Source organism: Triticum dicoccoides, chromosome 7A (genome assembly GCF_002162155.2).
Source record: "Triticum dicoccoides isolate Atlit2015 ecotype Zavitan chromosome 7A, WEW_v2.0, whole genome shotgun sequence".
In the NCBI taxonomy this organism is placed as follows: Eukaryota; Viridiplantae; Streptophyta; class Magnoliopsida; order Poales; family Poaceae; genus Triticum; species Triticum dicoccoides.
The window spans coordinates 444,506,124-444,517,988 of record NC_041392.1 but is presented as its reverse complement, the minus strand read 5'-3'; the positions used below and the strand labels follow the sequence as shown (position 1 = coordinate 444,517,988).

General features: G+C 55.2%; 1 protein-coding gene across 1 annotated transcript; it reads left to right on the top strand.

Annotated features, from left to right (window-relative positions):
• The first annotated feature begins 5,575 nt into the window (after positions 1-5,575).
• Positions 5,576-6,241, top strand: LOC119333538 (uclacyanin 1-like). The gene has a single exon (XM_037606402.1). The coding sequence runs from the start codon at positions 5,669-5,671 to the stop codon at positions 6,239-6,241; it is 573 nt and encodes a 190-aa protein (XP_037462299.1). The 5' UTR covers positions 5,576-5,668.
• Positions 6,242-11,865: the final 5,624 nt, after the last annotated feature.

Below are 11,865 nucleotides of genomic sequence, written 5' to 3'. Positions count from 1 at the left end.
AGGAGGTATTGCAGATAGACTAGTCTAATCCTGCCTAGAAACACCGGGATGCCGAGATATCTAATGGGGAAGCCCATGATCTGCCCGCCAAAATTCTACAAAACGTGCTGCAGGTCGATGCCAGAGCACCTGATGGGTGCCACGGTCGATTTCGCCTGGTTCAGGTTCAGCCCCGTCGCTTTGCCAAAACCCTGCAACAGCTCCATGAGCCCATCCACATCCTGTCTACTTGGGTTGATGAAAACGACAGCGTCATCCACATATAAGCTAACCCGCAGCCCCACCACACCCGTTGGGAGCGGGGCGAGGGCGCCGGCTCGGGTGGCCGCGGCGATCAGGCGGTGAAGAGGATCTATCACGAGGATAAAGAGGAAAGGGGACAGCGGGTCGCCTTGCCGTAAGCCACGCTGGTGCTGGATGATGGCTCCCTCTGCGCCGTTGAGGAGACAGGTTGAGGAAGCCGAGGAGAGGAGCAACGCCACCCAATCTCTCCACCACGGTGGGAAACCGAGTCGTTGCATTAACTCCATAAGATACTCCCAGGAGACGCCGTCAAACGCTTTTGCTATGTCCAGCTTCAGAAGAAGTGTCGGCTTGTGCTTGCGGTGGAGCATCCTCACCATGTTCTGAACGAAGAGGTAGCTGTCATGGATTCCCTTCTTCTTTTGGAAGGCGCTTTGGGCAGGGGAGATGAGCTGATTGATGACTTCTGACAGGTGCAGGGAGAGGACTTTGGCAATCAGCTTCGCCATGGAATGTATTAAGCTAATCGGCCGAAAGTCTCCCACTGTGACTGCCCCATCCTTCTTTGGGAGCAAAGCAATCAGCGCTCTGTTCAGCGACCCAAAATCCCCAGCAGCCAGGCAGTGGAACTTGTTGAAAACAGCCACAAGATCGTCCTTGATCGTCAGCCAACAAGCTTTGTAGAAGGACCCAGAGAACCCATCTGGCCCCGGGGCCTTCTCCACCGGCGACGAGCACACAGCCGCCCAGATTTCAGCCTCGGTGAAAGGATTGTCAAGGCCACTGTTGTCCAGCACCGGCAGGTTGATCGCGTCCCAGTTGATCGTGCATTCTCTGTTTTTCCTTGTCCCCAAGAGCTGCTGGAAGTGCTCCTGAATCATCTTCGCCTTGTCTTCGTGGGTTGTGGCAATCAGGTCGTCCCCGTGTAGCTGCTGAATGAAATTTTTCCATCTTCGCGAGCTGATTTTGGCCTATAAGAAAGTGGTTTTGGCGTCACCGGCCTTCAGCCATGTAACACGGGAGGCCTGTCTTTTCCTGGCACGCTCCAGTACCGCGAGGCCCATGATCTTCAACTTGAGCAGCTTCCTGAGGTGAAATTCAGATTGGGTCAGAACTCTTCTCTCCTGGGCCACGTCGAAACGGAGCACCACCTCGGATGCCAAGTGGAACTGAAGTTTTGCGTCGCTCAACAGCGTCTTTTCCCAGATCTTCAGGTCAGAAGCGGTTCTCTGAAGCTTGGTCTTAAACCTCACAAACAGGCAGTCATGGTTGACAGGCCTCTCCCAGGCCCGAGCCACCGTTTCCTGGAAACGGGGGAAGCGAGGCCAGAAGCTCTCAAATCTGAATCTGGCTTTGCGACGAGGCGAGGCGGCGTTTGTAAGCAGGAGCAGGCAGTGATCTGAGCAAGCCGTGGATGCCGCAGTCAAAGTGTGGTTTGGGAACTCCCAGTCCATGTTGCAGAAAAATTTGTCGATGCTTACTAACGTAGGGTTTTGGCGCTCATTGCTCCACGTAAATCTCCTGTTTTTGCACTTTATCTCCCTTAGGCCGGCCTGATCTATCGCTGCTCTAAACTTTTCCATGAGCCGCCTGTTGAGGTTGGAGTTGTTCTTATCTCTGGCTTCGTATATGATGTTAAAATCACCGTTGATCACCCATGGATGGTCGGGGGAGGAGCAGCTGCAGCAAGCTCGAGCAGGAAGACATCTTTTCTTGCTTCATCAGCCGGTCCGTAGACCGTTGTTAGCCAAAACGATGTGCCAGAGCACAGCAGCGTGACGATCACCATGATGGAGAAGAGCCCAATGCTATGCGTGGCAATGCTAGCGATGGTGGAATCCTAGAAGATGGCCGCACCACCGCGGGTGCCGATCACCGGTAGGACAGCGCAGCCGTCTAGAGCGTGCCCACCAATGTCACGCACCAAGCTGGGGGACCAAGTGTCGATCTTTGTCTCCTGCAGGCAGAGGATCGCCGGGCGCAGGGCACTAACTAGCTCACTAACCGTGGCTCTCCTCGTCGACGAGTTGAGCCCTCTCACGTTCCAACTCATGAAACCGCATGTGTCGTCAGTCATTTAGGAATAGGTGAATTCTCCGGGAACCAAAGCTACTAATGATGAAAGTGAGCAAACGATTACACACATCCAGCGGACCGGGGCGCGTCGGCAACCATCAGTAGCACCCAAAACATGCCGACGATGAGCAGACCTACTAATCCTAACAGACAACATTTGAAAGAAACCTAACTCAATCTGGCTTAAGGCCAGACGGCACCGGAGACTAGTCCTAAAACTACAGAGCATCTCTAACATGATCACACTTGAGCTCTGGTCGCGCCATCAGGGCCAGCGAGGCCGGCCATGGTGCGCAGGGCATCCACGTTGAGCTTGGTAAGCTTAGCAATGCAAGTGATGTCATCCTCCGAGAGCCGTTCCTCGAAATGCCGCACGAGCGCCTCAGCCGCCTCCATGGTCATCCTCTCCTTGGGGCCGAGTCCACCCAGCTCCTGCACCAGCCGCAGAGAGGCGCGTTGCGCCATGGGGACGGGGCTGTTTATGGCCGCCTGCCGCGCACTCTGCCTGGTTGGCGCTGAGGGCGCCCTCGTCTTTGGTGGCGCAGAGGAGCGGCGGGAGGCCGGCGGGGGCAGTGGCACCGGGGCGGGGAGAAGGGGGGAGCGACGTTGCGGAAGAGCTGTCGGGGCGTCGCCGGTCCCCCCTCCAGCTGAAGCTCAAGGACCTACTACGTGACGACGCCAAGTTGCACCGCGGTGTTCACGGTCGGTGTAGGGGCGCAGCATGCCGCGCTGACGAGGTCGGGGCGCATGTGAGAGGGCAGAGCCCCGCCAGACGGCGACTCGGGGGTGGGCCCCAAATTGACCGTCGCCTTGACCGTCTTGAAACCCTAGAGGGGCGGCCAGTGCGCCCTCGACCACCTCCTCGAGCTCCATCAGCATGCAGTCAGCGCGCTGCGGAGGAGCCAGCTCGCCTGCGCCATCGTTGAAGAAGTCTGTGACCGGGTCGGGGGAGGTGCGGGCCGACGGAGGGGCTTAAGGAGGCAGGGCAGGCGGTGGAGGAGGCGGGCGACGGAGCGGCTGAGGAGGAGTGGCCCGGGGCACGACGTCGTCCTTGCGACAGCCCGCCCCATGCCAGCGGCTCACCAGCGTGCGGCTCCTACGCCTAGGCGATGCCTTCTTTCTTGCGGCGGCCTCGCGGCTGAGACTTCGGCCTAGCAGGGTGTCTTTCCAGGAACGCCTGCCACCGCGGCTGTCGTCGTGGTTGTCGCGGTCGCGCCTTCCGTTCCCGAACTGCAGGCCCTGGCAGCCATAGGAGGCCACCGTCTCCGTCCTACGGCGCCCTTGGCCGTCCTCAACATGCCTGGTCCAAGTCCCGGGGTAGATCACCGGGAAGGGGGCGTCGTCGTCGGACTCCGAGGAGGGGAGGCTGCTTTGACGAGAACGGGACGAGCGCGGGGATCGCGGGGTCCAGTCCTCGATTCGGTCCACGTGCACTAGCAGATCACGGCGCTTGACGCCGGTGGGCGGCGCGACCTGGCGGCTCGGCGGCGAGAAACCAAGCATGGCCTGCACCCGGCCCGCGCCCCGCGCCGCGCGCCAGATGGTACGCTTGGTGGGGATGTGCGCGACATCGGAGACCCACACCCAGCAGGCGAATGACCTGGTGTGCCCGCGCTCGTGGGTGCGGCTGTCGAGGCAGTCCACGATGCAGAGGTCGCCCAGCACTTCGACGGTGCCCTCCAGCGACCAGAGCTGCATGGGCATCCTCTCGATGACCACGCGAATGTGGAGCTTGCAGTCGTCTGGCACGTCGTGGTCGTCCTCGTGCCAGCCCTTGGTCGCAAACACGACGCCGTCCACCTTGACATGCCCGCGGCGGACTGCGTTCTCCTTGTGCGCCGGAAGCTCGAAGTGGACGAAGAAGTCCTCCGTGTCATGGCTGGTGACGCGCAGCAGGTGGGGAGGCGTGTGCAGCTGCTCTTCGATGGCCTGGCCCACCGCCATGGGGTTGGCGGTGTGCTGGGACACTGCCGCCGTGAGCACCACCGCATGCTTGCGGAGGAGGAACTCCTGGTGCTCAATGGCCGGCATGGCGATGATGACCTTGTGGCTGGAGCGGGGGCGATGAGACGGGTCGGTGTGGTAGGCTTGGCGATCCATGGCGGCCGGCAGCGGGGCCGGCGGCGGGGTGGGGAAGCGGAGCCTGTCTCTGACCGGGCCGCGAGCGGGGAGTTGCGCCGGAACTCTACTTTTGAACCTTGGATTCTGCGGGCATTCGCGGCCGAAGTGACCCGGCTGCTTGCAAATGATGCAATGCAGGGGACCTCTGTAGTCTACTCTACGGTGGCGGGTGCTGAGACGGCGGAAGCACAACCCATCGAAGTGGCTTAAGAAGGCAGCGCGACCGCTCGAGGCATTAATGGCGGGGCGCCGGCCGGACCGCCCCGACCGGGAGCGCCTAGGAGCGCCTACAGGGTTCTTGCTGGCGCGGCGCTGCTTCTTGGATTTGACCGCCGTCCACCCGTCTCTGTCGACGGAAGAGGAAGGAGAGAGCGGAGGAGATGGCACAACCACAATGGACTTGAGCCTGCCTTTTCCAGAACGGGGGCGCTCCGCACGGACCGCAGGAGGAGAGGTGGCGCGTTCTTGGAGCACTCGCCCCGCAGCAGGAAATGCGGCGGAGGAGCGGGGCACGCCGTTGACGCGAGACGAGGCCACGGAGAGACCAGCCCATCCGACGGACCGGCGGATTTAACAGGAGCGGCCACGGACGCAGGGATGCCCCAGTCAGATCCAGCGCTGCCGTGGGAGTGCGAGGAGCGCGCCGACCCGGCGGGGGAGGCGGAGCGCATGGCGCGAGGAGGGTGGGTGGCGCTCCTGCCCGGCGGGCAGGGACGGGGGCTGGTGGCCGCCCCGGACGGAATGGCCAACGACGCAGGAAGGGCAGGAAGGGCTGGGGCACACGAAGAGAGACCCTGGACTTAGATGTGAAATAAGTATTTCACATCTAGATGTGAAATAGTAATTTCGAACATAAAAATGTAACGGTTGAAGCATCCTATTATTATTATTATTATTATTATGCAGTACGTATGTATGGAATCGATCATGCAGTAGGCTAGCAGCTTCTCATCCTTGATTATTCAACGAGCCCACACTTTAATTATGGGCTGTAATTTCCAGATCGACCCGTACAACAACGCGTGAGTCAAATGCTCTAATTTGACAGAGTCTGTATGACGCATTCAACGAGCTACCGTCTCATCTGTATATATCGCAGAGTATCATCATGCTACAACACAACCAGACTAGAGCTGCGACCTCGATCATACATCCCTCGATCATCTCAACATTCCAGCCCTTCTCGGGTCATGTTCTCAACTACTAGTCCCTCGATTGGCATTCATCCATGGCGGCAGCTACCAGAGCTCTCCTTGTTGCCGCAGTGACCGCGGCGGCGCTGTTTGGCTCGGCGCTCGGCGCCACCTACACAGTCGGCGCACCGGCCGGGTCGTGGGACCTCCGGACAAACTACATCCGATGGACTTCCACCATCAGGTTCTACACCGGCGACGAGCTCCGGTTCCAGTACCCCGCTGCGGCGCACAACGTGGTGGAGGTGACCAAGACTGCCTACGACAACTGCAGCAGCTCTAGTCCCGTCGCCACGTTCCCGAGCGGCAACGATGTCATTCCGCTCGCCGCCGTCGGGACCCGGTACTTCATCTGCGGCCTGCCGGGGCACTGCGCCGGTGGCATGAAGGTACAGGTCAACGTCCAGTCCAAGGTAGTGAGATGCCGAAGGAGAGGGGTGAGGCAGCGGTGCACACAGACAACGCCACGACCGAGCTCGGCAGCTCAGGCTGGTGCTGAGCCTGTACTAGCGCTCGGGCTGGCCGCCCTCGTGGCTGGCTTGACGCTTCTCTGTATGTTGTTGGGATTGCAAAACGTATTGCTCATGTGCAAAGTCACGTATATATGATGTATAAGAGGTAGGCTGCGACCTCAACTATAAAATGAACTAGGAGGTGGGCCTAATACACACATATGCACAACACATATACTCAACACCCCCCGCAGTCGAAGCGGCACCGCTGCTGACGCAAAGACTGGACCGAAACTCGTCAAATGACGCCGTAGGCAAGCCCTTGGTTATGATATCTGCAAATTGTTGGGAAGTAGGGACGTGTACAACACGAATATGGCCAAGGGCCACCTGTTCCCGAACAAAGTGGATATCTAACTCAATATGCTTGGTCCGACGATGATGGGCCGGGTTGGCGGGGAGGTAGACAGCCGAGACGTTGTCACAGTAGACCACCGTAGCACGATTCACAGGACAAGAGAGCTCCTGGAGCAACTGGCGAAGCCACGAACACTCGGCGACGACGTTGGCCACCGCACGATACTCAGCCTCAGCACTGGAGCGAGAGACCGTAGGCTGCCGCTTGGACGACCATGATATGAGTGATGGTCCAAGGAAGACACAATGGCTCGAGGTGGAGCGACGAGTGTCAGGGCAGCCCGTCCAGTCTGCATCGGTATAGGCGGTGAGGGCGGTGTCGGCAGAGGCGAAGAGCGTGATGCCAAGCTCCATAGTGCCGCAGACGTAGCGAAGAATCTGCTTGACAGCGGCCCAGTGAACATCTCAAGGAGCATGCATATGAAGACACACCTGTTGTACGGCGTACTGAATCTCCGGTCGAGTTAGAGTGAGATACTGGAGAGCACCAACGGTGGACCGGTAGAATGCAGCATCCGAAGCAGGAGAACCATCCGAGGCAGAGAGCTTGGCCTTCATATCAACAGGCGTAGCGGCGGGCTTGCAGTTAAGCATGCCAGCGCGATCCAGGAGCTCATGAGCGTACTTCCGCTGATGAAGAAAGAAGCCATCCGGACGTCGCACCACCTCAAGACCGAGGAAGTAGTGCAAAGGACCCAAGTCCTTGATGGCGAACTCAGCGCGAAGACGATCAGTGAGCTGGCTGAGGAGGCCAGCTGTACATGCCGTCAGGATGATGTCGTCGACATAGAGCAGCAAGTAGGCCGTGTCAGAGCCCTGATGATAGACGAAGAGTGACGCGTCCGAGCGGGTGGAACGGAACCCAAGCTGGTGTAGGAACGCCGCGATGCGCTGGTACCAAGCGCGCAGAGCCTGCTTGAGTCCGTACAAGGACCGCGAAAGCAGGCACACGTGGTCGGGAAGCGCCGGGTCAACAAATCCGGTGGGCTGCTGGCAGAAGACCTGCTCCTCGAGGTGACCATGGAGAAAGGCGTTGGAGACGTCCATCTGGTGCACTGGCCAAGCACGGGAGACCGCAAGGTGGAGAACCGTGCGTATCGTGCCGGGCTTGACGACCGGAGCGAAGGTGTCAGTGAAGTCGATGCCAGCACGTTGTCGGAAGCCACGAACGACCCAGCGCGCTTTGTAGCGATCAAGGGTACCATCAGGACGGAGCTTGTGTTTAAAGGCACGTATATATGATGTACAAGAAGTGGGCCACGACCTCAGCTATACAAGAAACTAGGAGGTGGGCCTAATACACAGATATGCATAATACATATACTCAACATTCTCTGCTAGTCAACAACGACAACGCCAGGCAGCTGGCGCCATTATAAATTTTTTTCTCTCTCCTTTTCTCCGTGATTGATCCTGCCTACATGATTCTTTGTATAGCCAAATTATATGTAATTCTTTTTTACAATATTATCAATATATAATTCAAGTTGTCATAATTCATGCCATTCGTTGACCGTGAATACCAGGGAAAAAACAGTTAAGAACAAGAGAATTTTATTAATTCACCCAAATTAATCAGCAAATTTATACTAATATTTAAAGATTTATACCAAAAGTCTCTCGTTCAAAATCATTACAGATCCCCACCAAAAGAAATATTGCGGGGCCATTATCGAAAAAAGGCTTTCACTCCACTTTATAAATATGGCAATAGACCACCAAACATCTGCATAGGTGCACCAAACAGTCAAAATAAAAGGAAAATAAAGGGGTTTAAAGTTGTGGGGGTCATCAAAACAATAGGCCCATGGGATACAACCAAGATCAAGAAACCAGCGGCGGAGTGAGGCGACAAGGTAGATCCCAAAATTGAGTGAAATCATAGATGGCGACTCTATCCAGTTGCTTGTTGAGGATCTGCCACTCCTGGAAGAAACCGCACTATTTATAAATACCATCTTTAGGGCTTCGCACATGAACATTCTCGATAACAAGCTTATCGTGAATAGTCCAGGGTGTCTAGTCAAGAACACTAAAGCCGACCCAAAGGTAGCCACGAGTGTTACCTGAGCTAGTCCTAATGATCTCCTAAAGATCCAAGAAGTTAGCACAATACCCCTCGTATCCTATGATCTCACAAAGACAACACCACGAAAATTGAGCGGTAACGCAAGTGAACAATATGTGCTTATTGTCCTCGATGACCTCACAAAGCGGACAACGGCCATCACCGGGCAGTTTTGTTTCAAGACCTCTTGAACTGGGGAAGACGACCACATATCAATTGTCCGAATTTTGAGTGGCAACTTGATCGACCACACTTGTGAGTTCCGTCGTGCCAATTCCAGCCACGGTGCTTCGATAGAGAGACCTTGTGGACAAACAACAGGAGTACTTAAGATGCCAGTAATCAGATCGGGTTCCGTCGACGACATAACCCCATCCAGGTCAGACATCAAGCCCGCCATGTTGCTGCCTTCACCGGCCCGAAGGCCAGCCGAAATGTAGTATACAACGAGGCTATTAAACCTCCCCAATCGCACATGATAGGGACGAAATGAGTGCGATGATGACAATGCCCACAGTAGGAGAATAAATCATTTTCCCATAAACTAAACGTGGGAAATCAGTTGTCCATCGCGCACGGCCGAGAGAGGGAAACTATGCCTGATCTATTGACAACCATCTCAATCAATCTCTATAGCCTTGTACAAACAAAGGAAAATTTTGTAAAAACTATCATCTTATCAGGAGAATGCTTGAATTGATGTATGCAGACAATTGTTGCATCAAGAACAACCATTTGACGGCCATGATGTGTCAAGATTCTATAAAGTAAAGGAAACTATAGGGTGTTGGTGGGTTATACTATTATTCACAATATGGTTCAAGGCATTAAAAAGTGCTCCACTTAGTTATTGGTGGTTGTCTTCAACAGTTCAAAGGGATATTACCAAATGCTTTGCACAAGAAATATTGGGTTGTATTTTGAAGGAGATCCGCATGGTGTGTTCAGTTTACTGATTGATTAGTGTTGTCATTCTCTACACAAAAAACATATGGCAGTGGTTCTATGTTGTGTAGGTAGATGTGGGGAATCAAATGAGAGGTTTGTAGGTGTTATTCATGTGGAGAAGGCAACATCTAGTTAAATCAATTCTAAAGTTGACTTTATAACTATAAAGCTTGGTTTGAGTCTACAACAAGTGAAGGGGCAAGATTATGGTGGAGCAATTAACATGGTAGGTGAATTCAATGGTCTACAAGCCAAGATAATGAGAAAAAAAAGTTCAAATTTATTATATACATTGCTTTCCTCACAAACTGAACTTGCTTGTTGTGTCCATTGGTAAGATAATACTAAGAATGATCATCATTATCGGTCAGTTGTTTGGAGAAGAAATAAATCACTGATTCATTGAGGTAAACAGTGAGTTCTTTGTTGTATGGTTGTTTTTCATTCCAAGTGATCTAGAAGCTAATGAATTTGGCAAATTATTATCCTAATGTCGTGGTAATCTCACGTCAGATGCCAAGGGGTGGCCTATCATGGGTGGATCCACGAGGACGTCATCAGATTCCGGAAGCGAGAGTGAGCACGAGCTCAGGAGCACATGAGACGTACCCACGTTCGGGGCTCTCCGGAGAGATAATACCCCTAGTCCTGCTGTGATGACTATGAACGATAATATACAAGGTTGCTCCTAGAGCTGTATTGCTAGAGGAGGAAGAAGGGTAGGGCTTTCCCTCTTCTCCTAGCTATGGTGTGTGTGTGGAATGAGAGCTCAACCCTTTGCATGGGTGAGCCCCGGGGGAGGGGGAGGGTCTTATAGGCCGACCCCTAGGGGTACAATGGTAATACAGCCAGGTGTAGGACCCGGATGTCAGTATCTAAGGTCATCGAGTTCTCCACCGGTTGCTGGGGCCCGCCTCTGGAGGGCCCCACCGGCTGCCGAGAATCCGGTCAACAGGTAGGGCCCGCCGCCTGCGGGCCATGCTGATTGCCTTTTGCTGTAGCGCGGTCCTTGCTGACGAGGGCCATGTCATGCGTCGTATGGCTATAGTCCCGTGTTGTGCGGATAGGTGGCCGCTTGGTCAGCGCGCACTGTAGCCACGCTCTTCCGGGATTCGGGGGGGAGCACGCGGCACTGTAGTTACGCCCTGTCTCGTCATAGTGGGTGAGTACAGACTCTGAGGAGGAGGAGGGGACGGCTGCTGGAAGCTGGCCCGTCCCCCAAGCCGCCTTGTAAGAGTGTGTCGTCTTCCGGAATCCGACCGCGTGGTCCTAGCCGCCTTCTAAGAGTGTGTCGTCTTCTGGAAGCCGGACTCGTGGTCCTAGCCGCCTTCTAAGAGCGAGCCGTCTTCTAGAAGTCGGCCGCGTGGCCAGTCGGCATGAGGGGCTTTGCTAGCCCGATGTCTTGAAATATTATTGGGTGCAGATGAGGCTACCCGGGATCCATCCCCCCGACAGTAGTCCCCGAAGCTGGTGAGGCACCATGGCTCGAAGCCGGAGGGCCTGAGCAGTTTCCTCCTCCGGAGATCCTGTGCCTTTGTTTCGTTTGGCTTGAAGAAGCCGCGTGCCAGGTGATGAAGCTATGTACCTAGGGTAGGGTCATGGATCTGTCCAGCGTATCCTCCCCAAGGACATCTTTACAAAGAATCAGAAGCAATCGAAGAGAAATCATCATCCACTCGACCGTGGAGATGCGCTCACTCGACCACCTTGAAGACACTCGACCACCAGAAGATGAGGAACCCTCCACTCTGCAACGTTTAAGACTTAAACCATAGCATTATGAGCATTTATGACATTTACTGTAGACGTTACCTGTAACGCCTTTCCTTTATGAGCATTGAACTCTGTGTAATGGAGGGGAGCCGGGGTCCTGGCACACTCTATATAAGCCACCTCCCTCCTCTGGGACAAGGGTTCGCACTTTTGTAAACACACACACACGTATAATCCAGTCGACCGCCTCAGGGCACCGAGACGTAGGGCTGTTACTTCCTCCGAGAAGGGCCTAAACTCGTAAAACTCGTGCGTACAACTACTCCATAGCTAGGATCTTGCCTCCTCATACCTACCCCCATTCTACTGTCAGTCTTAGATCCACGACAGTTGGTGCCCACCGTGGGGCAGGTGTCTTAGCGACTTATTGGAGAAGTTGCAATTTTTCCGATCCCCATCATCATGGTTCCAGGCGGAGGTTTGGCTAAGGGCCGCGAGATCCGTCTCGGCGCGCTCGTGTTTGTCGCCGATGACTCCGCTTGGCTTCAGGGGGCACCACTCGACGTCAATGCACTCCCCGCCCGCGGGGCGACGCACTTTCACGCGTGCGTCCGCAGCGTCCTCCCGCGGCAAC

Bases quoted from the DNA above. Each gene is read 5' to 3' on its own strand.
- LOC119333538 (XM_037606402.1), top strand. From the start codon at position 5,669: ATGGCGGCAGCTACCAGAGCTCTCCTTGTTGCCGCAGTGACCGCGGCG.